At 39.8% G+C, this 15,654-nt stretch overlaps 1 protein-coding gene across 1 annotated transcript in view; it reads left to right on the forward strand.

The window, feature by feature from the left end:
* Positions 1–10,897, forward strand: part of LOC101891451 (cadherin-related tumor suppressor) — a 626,314-nt gene extending 615,417 nt beyond the window's left edge. Inside the window, exons 9-10 of the mRNA XM_059124554.1 lie at positions 2,307–7,704; positions 7,772–10,897. Of these exons, the coding sequence (XP_058980537.1) occupies positions 2,307–7,704; positions 7,772–10,538 (8,165 nt within the window). The 3' untranslated portion in view covers positions 10,539–10,897. The remainder of the gene's footprint in view (positions 1–2,306; positions 7,705–7,771) is intronic.
* The last annotated feature ends 4,757 nt before the right edge of the window (positions 10,898–15,654 follow it).

Raw genomic sequence — 15,654 nt, forward strand, 5'->3', positions numbered from 1 at the left:
ACTTTTCAAATATTATTCAATTAAACTAAAATTTAAATAATGGAACAACTCACTTAGATTGGTGATATTTGTTGTATAGTACATAACTAACTTGGCAACAAAAAACGTAAAACCATAATTTTCACTTTTAATATATAAAATCGAATGTAATTTTTTTAAAAATCACTACGACCAGCTATATGGGTTACTCTGAGATTTATAGTGAATTTTTCTATAGAATATTTCTTCTTTTGAGACATTTTACCTAAAGTAAAATTTTATGTTACAAAAATTGATAAAAAAAAAATAAAGAAATATTTTCGCGTTTTTGGCCAAAATAGATGTAAATATTTTCTTGATATTTAAAGGAGGCATTGACTCCACCATAGTATGGAGGGTATATTAAGTTTGTCATTCCGTTTGTAACACCTCGAAATTTACATTTTAGATCCCACAAAGTGTATATATTCTTGACCAGTATAAAATTATATTTTCGATTTAGCTATGTCCGCCCGTCTGTCCGCCTGTGGAAATCACTCTATCTTCCGAACGAAATGAAGTAGGTTGATAAAATTTAACTCAAATGTATACTATGTCTGCAGGACTTTTGGTATTGAAAATCGGCCATATTGGTCCACGATTTGGTGTAACCCCCATATAATGCTACCTCCCTATTTTCGGTATTTTGGTGATTTAAGCGACATTATTTACAGGAAATGTTTCAAATTTGGTATTTCAAGTTCGTAATGGATACTATAGCCCACGACAGAAAATTTCTGTGCAGGTCCTCGCCTTCATATAGCATCCATATAACAGTTCCTCCCAATATTCGATATCTTAATGATTTTAGCGACATTATTCACGGGAAATGTTTCAAATTTGGTATTTGAAGTTCGTAATGGATATTACAGCCTAAGACAGAAAATTGTCTGTGCAGGTCCACGCCTTCGTATAGCCCCCATATAACGGTACCACCCGATATTGGGTATTTTGAAGATTTTAGCGACATTATTCACCGGAATTATTTCAAATTTGATATTTGGAGTTCGTAATGGATACTACAGCCTAAGACAGAAAAATGTCTGTGCAAAAGTTGCTATGCAGCTCTACTTTGTCGTATAGACCCTAATAGATTGTCTATATTTGGTATTTTCAAGATTTTATAATAATTTTTAACTGATTTTATTTTTTAAAAAATTGTCAAATTCATTCCAAATGGTGGAGGATATTAAAAATTCGCCCCCGTCGAACTTACCGCTTTCTTACTTGTTTTCTGTTGTGATTTACATTGAGACTCACAATTAAAGTTGATCTCAAAAAAATCTTCCTTTGACACTTTCTTCAAAAACTGCAGCATTAAAAGAGAGATTTTGACTTAGATTGGGAAGTAGTTGAATTAGCAGTGAAAAACCACAAAAACATTATTTTCACTGATACTTTATTAATTCCGAATGCATTTTTCGTAAAGACCATTTAATGTAGATATATGATTTATTCTGAAATTTATAGTGAAATTTTGTGTAGAATATTTCTTCTTTTTATGACATTTTGCCTAAAACGAAATTTTATGTCACTTTCATGCATCAACTCGAAAAAAGCCAGAGAAAAATGTTATCAAAAAATTGAGGAATATTTTTTCGCGATTTTTTCTTTAGAGACCCTTAGTGAGATTTGATGAAAAATATTTTTCTCTTTGACATCGTTCTCCTAAAATGATGTATTATAGGAGTATTTTGCATTAACTTGCACAAGGTAACGCGTTAACCCTAAAATCTATTTTTAATAAATATGAATTCCTGGCGTTTAGGTAAGATTTAGACAATTGACGTCTTCTAGGACCTATAGAAGAACTGTGTGACAAATAATTTTGTAGAATAATTTGTCTAACTAGGGTTCCGTATAAAGGGAGTTTCAAGCCATATTTTGAAAAGAATTGCTGTTTAAAGCAATTTTTAATCACATTTTGAAAAAAAGGACCAAAAAGACCCCTTTGCTGACTCGCTAGAGGGTTAAAATTGTTTACCAAAATATTTCTTGTATTGTTATCTATAATATTTCTGAAGACACTATATACCTAAAGAACACAGATTCCAAGGAAACTTAATTCGAAATTTTCAAAAGGATGTTGAAAAGGTGGAACTCTCCCCCTCTATTTAGCTTAGTTTGCGTTGTAAATTTTCAAAACTCCGATACAGGAGTCTTCTATTTTTAGCTCTACTTTCATAATCTGCCGGATTTTTTCTATAATTATTTTTGCTATATTTCGAACTCAACAAATTCTTAATATTTTTTCCAAATCACAACCCATTTCTTCTTATCCTTTCCAGGTTCTCCACCTCTCACGGGGACGGGTGTGGTACAAGTCATCGTGCAAGATGTCAACGATCATAGTCCGGAATTTGAGCGGCAGTCATATTATGCCACCATACAAGAAAACTTAGCGATAGGGACAAAAGTTCTACAGCCCCATGCCTTCGACAAGGATGCAGGACTCAATGCGAAAATACGTTTTACCCTCCTAGGAGAGAAATTGGAAAGATTCCATTGCAATTCCGAGACAGGAGAAATAACCACGGCCAGTGTGTTAGATCGCGAGGAGACAGCTGTGTATTTCCTAACCCTCATGGCCCAGGACAGTTCGGCCACAGAGCCAAGAGCCACCGCCGTCAATTTGACCATAACCGTCAGCGATGTAAATGATAATATGCCACGATTTGAGGCGAATCAGTTTCATGTGAATATTCCCGATAAAACGGGACTCAATGAGTTTGTTTTCGGGGCCTGGGCCAGGGATGCTGATGAGGGTTTGAATTCCCTGGTCATGTACAACATCAGTGGCAAGGATGTGCAGTATTTCCAAATCAATGCCAAGACGGGAGTTATAAAAAGCCAAAAGTCGTTGGGTTCAGATTTAAATCGCCAATACTCTTTGACCATTCATGCCTATGATCAGGGTGTGCCATCGAAATCTTCACAGGCAGAGTTAATGATATCACTGAAGCCGGCTGCATCTTTTCCCACCTTTAATTACATGGCCAATACCCAGTTTATGTTGTCAGAAGACATAGAGCCAGGCAAGAGGATAACCACAATAATGGGAAGTTCCCCCAAAAAGGGAGCGGCGGGAAGTATACGCTATTCCATTGCCGGGGGAAATTTGGGGGAGGCGGTTCGCATTGATGCCTCGAGTGGTGTGGTAACCATTGGCAAAGATGGTTTGGATTATGAGCTGGCCTCGCAATATGAAATTTGGCTGGAGGCCTTGGATTCGGATCGCATACCCTTGAGGAGTGTAATGCTGCTGACCATCAATGTCACCGATGCCAATGACAATGCTCCCGTGATGGAGAAGTTAATATACAACACGGAAATTATGGAAGAAGAATCTCCGCCACAGACCATTGTTAGATTGAAGGCCCATGATCGGGATTCGGGCGTTAATGGTGAAGTGAGCTATCGCCTGTTGGATGACTTTGAGGGTACCTTTGAAATTGATGCAGACTCGGGAGAGATTTACACAACCATGCGTTTGGATCGTGAGGAGATTAGCCGTTATGAACTCTCCGTGGTGGCGGTGGATCAAGGCATGCCCCAGTTGACGGGCTCCGCCACGGTGATCATAAATCTTTTGGATAAAAACGATAATCCTCCAAAATTCACGCGGCTGTTTTCCGTAAATGTCACCGAAAATGCTGAGATTGGTAGCTTTGTTATACAAGTCACCTCCATGGATCTGGATCAGGGCATCAATGCCAATGCCTTGTATACTTTGACCGAAAATCCGGGAGAAAAATTCCATTTGGATTCGTTGAGCGGCAATATCACAGTGGCAGGGCATATTGATCGCGAGGAGCAGGATGAATATATTTTGAAAATAACAGCCTCGGATGGGGCCTGGCGTTCGGATACTCCCATAACCATAACAATACAGGATCAAAATGATAATGCCCCAGAATTTGATCACACATTTTATAGTTTCAATTTCCCGGAGCTTCAGAGGTCTGTGGCCTTTGTGGGCCAGGTGGTGGCCAACGATAGGGATAAACATGGTCCAAATTCGGTGATTTCCTATTCGCTGCAACAACCCTCGGATGTTTTTACCATCGACCCGGCCACGGGAGAGATATTTAGCAAAAAGTCGATAAAATACAAACATTCCCAATATGAGGCCTCACCGGAAAACACCTATACCCTGACTGTATTGGCCACTGATAATGGCAAACCACCTCTCTACTCGGAATGCATGGTCAACATAAACATCGTAGATGCCAACAATCATCCACCGAAGTTTGAAAAGGATCTTTATCTCTCCCCGGTTCCCGAGCATGCCCGGGTTGGACAACGAGTGGTAAGGGTTCAAGCTCATGATTCCCTGGATACTGGAGTCAATGCCGAGATCCACTACTCATTTACCTCGGGTAATGGCACGGAGTACTTTAGCATTGGACAACATGATGGTTGGATTTCGCTGGCCAAGTCACTGGAAGTGGCGCCCAATACACATTTCTCGCTAACCATAAAGGCAGCCGATCATGGGGTGCCCTCGAAAAGTGATGAGGCTCAGGTACAGATAATTGTCACCGGCGAAAATCATTTTGCTCCGGAATTCACCGCCCTTAGCTATCAGGTTATTGTGCCAGAAAATGAACCAATTGGTTCCACAATCTTAACTGTCACTGCCTCCGATCGAGATGAGGGACCCAATGGCATGTTACGTTATGCCATTGCTGGAGGCAATGAACGTTCCGAATTCAAAGTAGATCCTGAAAGTGGAGCTGTCATTATCCTGGAACCCTTGGACTATGATTCCATCCAAGAATATCATTTGAATATTTCAGTGCAGGACTTGGGTTTCAAACCCAAGACAGCCATTGCCCAGCTGACGGTCATACTAACGGATATCAATGACAACCCACCGTTGTTCAATCAAAGAGAATACCATGCTTTTATATCGGAAAACCGACCACCCCAGTCGTTTGTCTTCAAGGCCCAGGCCAAGGATAGAGATTCTCCCAAGAATGCCATTATTCGTTATTCCATCAATGGAGGTTCGGGAAAAAACTACTTTGCCATCAACCCTTCAACGGGTGTCATAACCTCCTCGGTGAGTTTTGACTATGAGGAAAGGCGGGAATACACCCTCGAAATTATGGCCGCCAATCCGGACTCTCCAATGCACAGCATGTGTCGTATCCTGGTGCATATACGTGGTGTGAATGAGTTCTATCCTCAATTTATACAGCCTGTATTTCATTTCGATGTCTCCGAATCGGCCGAGATGGGCACAGCCGTGGGCTCCATACAGGCCACCGATAAAGATGCCGGAGAAGATGGAAATGTCTATTATCTTCTGGTTGGTTCCAGCAACGATAAGGGTTTTGCCATCAATCCCAACACTGGATTCATTTATGTCTCACGTCACCTGGATCGGGAGACCCAAAGTCGTGCGGTACTCACGGTATTGGCCAAAAATTATGGCAGCATACGGGGCAATGATACAGATGAGGCCCAGGTTATTATCTCCATTCAAGATGGCAATGATCCACCGGAATTCTTGAAATCTCTCTACACCGCGAAGATATCAGAGGCTGTCAATGTGGGCACCAAGGTGACCACCGTCAAGGCCGTGGACAAGGATGTGCGACCGCAGAACAATCAGTTTAGCTACTCCATTATTGGAGGAAATATAAATCAGACCTTTAAAGTTGATCCCCAGTCGGGTGAAATTGAGACGGCCCGACATTTGGATCGTGAGCAGATTCCGGAATACAATTTGGTGGTGGGAGCCATTGATACGGGACTGCCGGCTCAGACTGGAACCACATTGGTGAGGGTTGAACTTCTCGATGTTAATGATAATGGTCCAACCTTCCCGCCAGAGGGTCTAGTTGGCTATATCCAAGAAAATGAACCAGCTGGAAGTAGTATTATGACCCTCTCCGCCACTGATCCCGATCTGCCGCCCAATGGTGGACCCTTCACCTATCAATTGATTGGAGGCAAGCACAAATCTTTCATCACCGTCGACAAACATTCGGGTCTGGTGAAATCCACACGTAGTTTTGATCGCGAACAAACCCCCGAACTTGAGGCCATCATTGAGGTAGAAGATAATGGCCAGCCTAAGCAAAAGGCCCAACATAAGTTGCAGATACGAGTGTTGGATCAAAATGACAGCCCCTCGTCATCACGCACGGTGCATGTCATACTCAACGTTTTCAATGACGATATGCCGGTGGGCAAGATTGCCGATGTCCATCCCAATGATCCGGACATTAGTGGCAATTATCGTTGCCGCATCATACCCAACAGCCAGTCAAGTCCAATGGGTCTGCTGACCATACCGCAAGCCTGCGATTTGCACACAACTTATCAGACCTCGGTTAATAATGGTTACTCCTATTCCGTATCCGGCAACGATGGCAAACATGGTGATGTGGTGTCCACGGTCACGGTGGGTTTCCAAAGTTTCGACAACAGTACCATTGCCAATTCCATAACCATACTGGTACGCAACATGACTGCAGAGAATTTCCTGGCCACACACTATCGGCAATTTGTGGAGACTTTGAAGTCGGCTATAGACTCCTCGGATGATTTGATGGTCTACAGTGTCCACAACACCACCAGCAGCATGAACTCCACAGATCTGGAAGTTTTGGTGGCCCTGAAAATGTCCAACCAAGGTTATCGTCTGCCGCACTATGTTGTCGAACGTTTGGCCAAGAAACGTGAAGTTCTGCAGAGGCTAATGCAAACCACCTCCTCGTCGTCGGTGGTGATTGGTTTCGATCCCTGTTCCATGGCCAAGGCCTGTGATAATGGTGGCCTATGTACCTCAGAGAGGCGTCTGCATGATGTACACTCTTTGAACATAGTGGACAGTGAGTCGTTGATCTTCAGCGGTCCCTTGGTTACCCATGATTTTGTGTGCAAATGTCCAGATGGTTTTATGGGTCAACAATGTGACAAACGTCAGGATCCTTGCTCACCCAATCCCTGCCATGGCAATTCGCAATGTCGACGTTTGGGATTTGATTTCCAATGTGTGTGTCCAGTGAATCGTGAGGGTCGCTATTGCCAACAGGAGCGGGGAGATGTCTGCTCCGGCAATCCATGTGGCAATGGTGGCTCATGTCGTTCCAGTCCTGATGGCTCGTCCTTCTTTTGCCTCTGCCGCCCTGGATATCGTGGTAATCAATGTGAACATGCCACCGATTCCTGTCGTCCCAACCCCTGCCATTATGGAGGCGTGTGTGTGGCCCTTAAGCCGGGCTACAAATGCAACTGTCCTGAGGGACGTTATGGCAGGCATTGTGAACGTACTACCTATGGTTTTGGTGATCTCTCCTACATGACATTCCCCTCGCTGGATGCGGCCACCAATGACATCTCGATTGTTTTTGCCACCACCAAACCGGATGCTTTGCTGATGTATAACTATGGCATACAGTCGGGTGGCAGATCCGATTTTGTGGCTATTGAAGTGGTGCGTGGGAAGGCCTTCTTTTCGTTTGGAGGTGTAAGGACAGCCATCACAACGGTGGTGGTGGGTGGCAATACCCATTTGAATTTGGCGGATGGCAATTGGCATAAGGTAACGGCCACGCGAAATGGTCGAGTCATGTCGCTGAGTGTGGCCAAGTGCACGGAGAACGGAGACAGCTGTGATGAGTGTCGGCTCGGAGATTCCACATGCTATGCCGATGATGTGGGACCAATTGGGTAAGTTTTTCCAAATGCCGATAAAATTCAGTAAAAATTAATTTAATTTCCCTCTCATTTTTTGCAGGACCCTAAACTTCAACAAACAACCTTTGCTGCTGGGAGGCTTGATATCTGCCGACCCAGTGCTAGAACGTCCCGGTCAGATACACAGCGATGACTTGGTGGGATGTGTCCATAGCGTCTCCATTAATGGTCGGGCTCTCAACCTCAGTCAACCCCTAAAGCAGCGAGGTATTTCCTCCAGCTGTAAACACAATTTACAGGGTGGCCTATGTTCCGTCGGGCCTTACAGTGATCCGGCAACCTCCATGTGTGGTTTCCTTGGTACTTGTGTGGATAGATGGGATGCGGCGATGTGTGAATGTGGTGCAGAGCTAATGGCGCCCAATTGTCAAAACGCCCTGGAACCCATCAGTTTGGCAGATGGTGGCTTTGTGGAGTTTCAAATTTCCGAAAAACATCGACGCATGCAATTACTGGATAATCTCTATGCTGGCAATAGCATATGGTCGTATGACGTCACTAGGCAACGGAGATTCACCATTGAACGCAACAATTTTACAGCCTTGGCCCAAGTCAGTGAGACGCCCAAGAGTCTCAGTCTTATGTTCCGTACCTTTAAGGAGAATGGCCTCATTCTTTTCGCTGCCACTAATAATCAGTATACCTCCTTGGAATTGCTGAATGGAAAAATATCATACTACTCCAATCAAGATTCCGTGGTCAATATAACCATTAACAATAGCAACAAACTCAACGATGGCAAATGGCATAACCTCACTTTGCATACGAGTAATAGGATTCTACGTTTCATAATTGATGGCTCGCGGGCCGGAGAGGAATTGGACTACGCTGGCGTCCATGATTATTTGGATCCCTATCTGACGGTTCTCTCTGTGGGTGGTGCAAGGAAAGAATATCTCCAGGCGGATCACATGGCCACCAGCTATGAGGGATGTTTGGCCAATTTCACCATCAACAATGAAATTCAACCCTTCAATGGCACTGGCAGTGTCTTCGGTGATGTCCATGTTCATGGCAAGGTGTCCCATGGCTGTGTGGGTGTTATGGGCATTGGTGCGGCCCAGGTGGCCGATCCCATTAGCATTGGTGTAACCTTGGTCATTGTGTTCTTTGTCATCTTGGTTGTGGCCATTTTGGGTTCATACATCATTTACAGGTTCCGTGGAAAGCAGGAGAAAATCGGCAGTCTCAGTTGCGGAGTGCCGGGTTTCAAAATAAAACACAACTCCCCGGCCACCATGCTGGGTGGTTCAGGTGGCTCACAAAATCAAGCCGACCATGTCCTATCGCGTGGCATGCATTCCGAAGCCCAGGTGGGTTATCACAATGATGGCGGCGATCTAATACGTGGCGTTCCCGGTCACCACATGGTGGGTCCGGAGTTGATTTCCAAAAAATTCAAAGAACGTGAAATCAATCCCGGAGATCATCAGCAGCAACGACCTCAGCGCCCCGACATCATTGAAAGAGAGGTGGTGAGTAAAAGTCCCATGCGCGATGAACATCATCCTCCCATACCGCCACCTAGTCAAACCCATCATCCCCATGATCATGTCGGGTCCGTGGACATGAATTCGGAATATTTGGAACATTACGATTTGGAAAATGCCAGTTCCATAGCTCCCTCGGACATTGACATTGTTTATCACTATAAAGGCTATCGCGAGGCAGGTGGGGTGCGTAAATACAAAGCCACTCCCGCCCCTGTGGCCAGTTATACCCATCACAAACATCAATCGGCGGCCCAGCAACAACAACATCGCCACTCACCCAGACATGGTGTGGGTGGTCCATTTGCACCCAGAGGAGTTCCACCACAGGCTGCTCAGCCACCACCACCCTCAAGTACACCCAGGCAACATCAAAGTACCCCCCTGGCAAGGCTGTCACCCAGCTCAGAGCTAAGCTCACAACAGCCAAGAATTTTAACGCTCCACGATATATCTGGGAAACCTCTGCAAAGTGCCCTTCTGGCCACCACCTCCAGTTCGGGAGGAGTGGGCAAAGATGCCCTGCACAGCAATAGTGAGAGGAGCCTCAACAGTCCTGTGATGTCCCAGCTATCGGGACAAAGTTCAAGTGCCAGTCGCCAAAAGCCTGTGGTATCAGCACAAACCACAGCCCAAACCTCTATGGGCCTCACAGCCGAGGAAATTGAACGCCTCAATGGAAGGCCTAGGACCTCCAGTCTAGTTTCCACCCTTGATGCTGTCTCCTCGAGCAGTGAAGCTCCCCGTGGTACTGTGGGTGCCCATCACCTATCGCTGGGCGGTGGCCTACACAGTACCGATGTGGATGCCCACAGCTCAACGTCCACCGATGAGAGTGGCAATGACAGCTTTACCTGCTCCGAAATAGAGTATGACAACAATAGCATCAATGGCGATGCCAAATATTCGACCAGTAAAAGCATATCCGATGAAAGGAATCCTGTCAGTCGCGCCATGAGTGGAGATGGCAGCCGTGGTCCCAGCGTGGCCAAACCGCCTCCTATGCCACCACATTCATTCGATGGCTTCGATTCTTCCTTTCGTGGTTCACTCAGTACTCTAGTTGCCAGCGATGATGATATGTCAACGCATATGGGAGCCCTTTACCGTCAGGCGAACAGTGCCGCTTCACCATCAGCACCACCACCCATTGGTTGGGAATATCTGGTGAATTGGGGACCAAATATCCAAAGCATTGTGGGAGTATTCAAGGACATAGCCGAAATGCCAGACTCGGTGAGGGGAGACCAGAGGCCAACGGGATCGTTGAGAATGCAACAGCAACAACAGCAGAAACAGTCGGAGGAATATGTATGATGGAGATAGAGACATTTGTGAGAGAGCGAGAGGGAGAGAGAGAACGAAAGAGAGATTGATTGTGTATGATTTGAGGTATTTTAAGTTAAAGGGAGCAAAAGAGAGAGAGAGAGAGAGAGAGAGAGAACTAAAGATTGATTTGAGTGATTTAAAGAGTCATAAAGTAATTGCTGTAAAAATTAATGAGATAAGTCATAAGAGAGTTTGTTGGAACATAGAAGAGGGCGTGAGAGCCAAAGTGGGTAATGCAATAAAGGAATTAACTTTAGCCACATTTTCCAAATAATACAGCTACAGTATCTACGTTATCCAATATATCTAGACAATTAACAGTGATTTTATAAATTTGTTCCAGCTATCCGATTCAATCTTCTTTATTCGGATAATAAAACTAATGTGGATATAGCTATTGGTCTTCAATAACTTTTTTAGGTTAAGGTGGATAAAGCATCTAAATTATCAAGGTAATGTAAATAAGTATCTAACTTATTCAGATAATGTGGATGAAGTATCTTTCCAATGCAGATAACCTAGAAATTGTTTCTTACTCATTTAGATAAGGTGGATAAGTTATATAACCTATCCGGATAATGTAGGCAATTTTTTAGGATAACTTCGAAGCTGTATCTAACCTAATGTTATAATATAGAACAAGTATCAAACATGTTCAGATAAGTAGAACAAATATCTATCCTTTTCAGATATATAATTATCTCAACCATTCAGATAAAGCAGATAATGCATCAATCCATACAACGTGGGTATTTAACTAATTTATCCTGACAAAGTGGATAATTTATCTAACTTATCTGGACATATTGGATAATTTATCTAACCTATCCAGATAACGTAGAATATGTATCTATCTTATCCACGGACCGGATAATATGAGCTTATCTAACCTATCCTGATAACTTGTATAATGTATGTATGTTATACAAGTATAACATAGATAAGGTATTCGAATTATCAGTACAACTTGGATAAATTACAAGATTTTTTCTGAAAACTTGGAATATTTGGATAACGGATACATTTTTCGAGTAACGTAAATGATATGCCTCAGTTATCTATATGACTTGGAAATCAAGATAATGTACTTGAATTATTCGGATAAATTGGATAATGCTAAGAATCCTCCCGATAATGTAGATAATATATGTAAGTTGTCAGAACGAAGCGAAACAAATTATTTAAAATGTACGGATAACGTAAATAATTTCCCTAAATTGTCTGGATAATTTATGCAAAACTGTCTGGATAACACGGATAATGGATACAAAGCATTCGGATAACATGGACAAAAAATCCTAGTTATTCCGAAGACGTGGACAATGCATCTGAATTATCCGAATAATGTGGATAATGAATCTTAGTTGTCCGGCTGACTCGGATAATGTATCTGAATTATCCGTATAAAATGAATACTACATCTTATTTATCCAGTAAATGCGGATAAGACATCTCAATTATCTGGATAACGTGGTTGATGGGTCCATTTTTTCCGAAAAAATATGCATCACTGTTTTCTGAAAACTCATAATTTAGATGTGTTATATCTAAACTGTGCGGATAACATGGTCAACGTATCTGAGTTTTTCGGATAATGTGTATAATGCATCTTAGTTATCCGAAAGACTTGGATAACGCATTTTTATATTATTCTGAAAATGTGGATGATGAATCTATTTTATTCGGAAATATCGGATAATGTACGTAAATTATCCAGATAATGTGGATAAGGCATATTATTTATCCAGAAAACGCGGATAACGTATTTGAATTATACGGATAAGTGTTTGGTGCACTTATATAATCCGGAAATCGCGGATATCGTGTTCATATTTTTCGGATAACATGAATAATACATCCTATTTATTCGGAAAACACGGATAACGCATCTGATTTTTTCGGATAATGCGGATAACGCATTGGATTTATCCGTATATCGTGGATGATGCATTTAATTTATCCATAAAACCCGGATAAAGCATCTGAATGATCCGGATAACGTGGATGATGCATCTAATTTATCCAGAAAATAAGGATAACGCATTTGATTTATCCGGATAACCCGGAAAATGCATCTGATTTATCCGGATAACGTTGATAAGATATCTAATTTATCCGGATAACATTGATAATGCATCTAAGGTACCTGGAAAACGCAGAATGAATGATCCGTATAACTTGGGTGATGCATCTAATTTATCCAGAAAACAAGGATAACGAGTTTGTTTTATCCGGATAACGCGGAAAATGTATCTGATTTATCCGGATAACATTGATAATGCATCTAAGGTATCTGGAAAACGCAGAATGAATGATCCGGATAACTTGGGTGATGCATCTAATTTATCCAGAAAACAAGGATAACGAGTTTGTTTTATCCGGATAACGCGGAAAATGTATCTGATTTATCCAGATATCGTAGATGATACATCTAATTTATCCAAAAAAATCGCATCCATCTTATTTATCCGGATAACGTTGTTGCTGCAACTAAGTTATCCGAAAACGCGGATAACTTGAATAATGCATTTCAATCTCAAGTTTCAAAATAATGCGGTCAAAGCATCCTAATTATCCGGATAACTTGGATATGACATCTAAATTACCCAGATATTGTGGAAAATTCATGAAAATTATCCGGATAATGTTTCTAAATTATCCATATATCACAAAGAAATCATAAACATATCACAGATAATTTTAAATATATTCAAAATTATCCAGCATAAGTTACATTCCCATTCAGCTCCTCTCTGACTGTAACCTCATGAAAAATATACAACTTACACCAGATAAACGACAAATGCTTAACAACAGGAACAAGAAACAAAAAATTGATATCTAATTTTAAGAAAACATAGGATAGCAAACAAGAAAATGCTGTGTTAATTGTTTTTATGTAAAATTAATATAAATTAGATTAGGATTAGAATTTTGTAACAATAGTAACATTTAAAAAATTTTATATTTTTAATATCTTTTGAAAATTTATAAATTAGATTTTCATTTCCACGAACATTTCTAATGCCATGTTTACATGTAAAGGAAAACTCGACAACATTTAGGGTCTGAACTTCAAATGCCATTAACATTTCATTAAAAATAATACTCATACACATGCATTTTTTACAAACACACACACACACTTTTCGTTTGAATTAATAAGTCTTCCATATGTGAACTATGAAAAGTGCCTTGCAAAATACATTTTACAAGAAAAAAAAACATTAAAAGAAAAAAAAAAACGAAAACAAACCACTCATGAATCATGAACTGAACATATAACAAATTATATACCTACATCTAATTAGTTAGTAAAAAATATATATTTTTAATAAAATTTAAGTCATTTAGTCGAGTAAGTCAAGTGTAATTTTTCGTTTTTCAAAAATATATTTTAAGACAGTTAAATTTAGATTTAAATAAAATTTGAATATAAGTGAATCACCTTGTATCAAGGTTTGTGTCCTAACCTATATATAGCAATAACTACCACCTACCTATGAAATATATGTATTCTTTTAATATAACATGAATGTATGCAACAGACTTGTAAGTAATAACCATAGCAACAAGCCAAACATAAGCCTGACATACATACAGACATACAATTTTATTTAACCAACATTTAAGGTTTGTGCTTAAAAGCATTTCTTATAATTATTATTTATAATAATATTATTTTTTTATTATTATTCATAATAATATTATTTTATTATTTATAACAATATTGTGGGCTATAAGGTTCCAAAACAAATTTTAATTGAATTTTTAAAATCACACACTCACACATTTATAACATTTCTATGCCATTTTTATAAAATAAAACAAATGAAGAAAACTTGGAACTTGCGGCCCATCATGAACTATAATAATGTATTACAATTACAACACATTATTTAAGAATTTTAATTTTAATACTAAAATAATTAAATATTTTGTGTGCTATATAAAAAAACAGACAAATTTTAATAACATTTTTTGTAAAAAATAAAAAAAACATATTTTATAAGAATTTACTTCTTCTTATATTCCCTAGTTTGATGTCTAACATTAACAACAATTAAAAAATAAATAAAAAATTAAATTTAAAAAAAATCTTGCCATAAGATTTACATATAAATATATAATTTACACATAACATAATTTTAAATTAGTTTTATATAAAAAAATCTATATTAAAACAAATGTATTTAAATTATAAAAATTTACCATATAATTTATAAAGCTTTAAATGAATTTTCAATCAATTTTTTATATATTCAAAATTTTGTAAATTTTCTCTTCTTATTTTTTAATTTCCAGCATCGTTGTTGTATTATCTATCACCTTTCTGTTTAATAATCTTAAATTTATTTTATAAGCTAGCGAACAAAAAAGGAAATGCAAACAATGAAATTTTCTTTAGCAAACAATTTGTTTTTAGTTTTGTAATAGATTTTATAGATATTATTAAAGAAATCGACCGAATTGTGAAAAATTATATATATATAAAATTTTTCTAATAGTAGAATAAATAAAGAATTTTGTAAAGAATATAAAACAAAATATTTTTTGTGTTTTTATTTCGATCAAAGGATATATAAACAAGTTAAAAATATCAGTCGGTTTTGTCAACAGATGTATAGAATAAGTTTAGATTTGTTCGAATTAGTCATCTTTGGCACGAATTGTGGCCTTCAAACGGCCAATGAAATCGTCACATGCTGCTCGTGTATTTTGGCCTATTCCCGGCGAAGCGCTTGGTGCTGAGTCCTGTTGAAATGCACAAGGTCTACGGCAAAAAGGTGGTGGCTTTAATACATACTCCAGAATATTTTCGAGATAATATTCGGCATTTATTCTGACAAATACCACCATACCGACCATCGGCTGTTATAGCGGCCAACACCATCACCATGGCCGGCGCTTGAGTTCTAGTGGCCAACCGAAGGTGCACATTTTCAGCTGACCTCTTTGGCAAGTAAACACGATCATTTTGTTTGTTTACAAACTGCTGGACAATGAATCTTTTCTCATCGGAGAAAACCAAATTCGACAGTTCACCACTTTCGGCCAACTCCTTAGCTCTTTTGAGTCTATTTTCTTTCTGTTGCGGTGTAGG

Source organism: Musca domestica, unplaced genomic scaffold (assembly GCF_030504385.1).
Source record: "Musca domestica strain aabys unplaced genomic scaffold, Musca_domestica.polishedcontigs.V.1.1 3, whole genome shotgun sequence".
In the NCBI taxonomy this organism is placed as follows: domain Eukaryota; kingdom Metazoa; phylum Arthropoda; class Insecta; order Diptera; family Muscidae; genus Musca; species Musca domestica.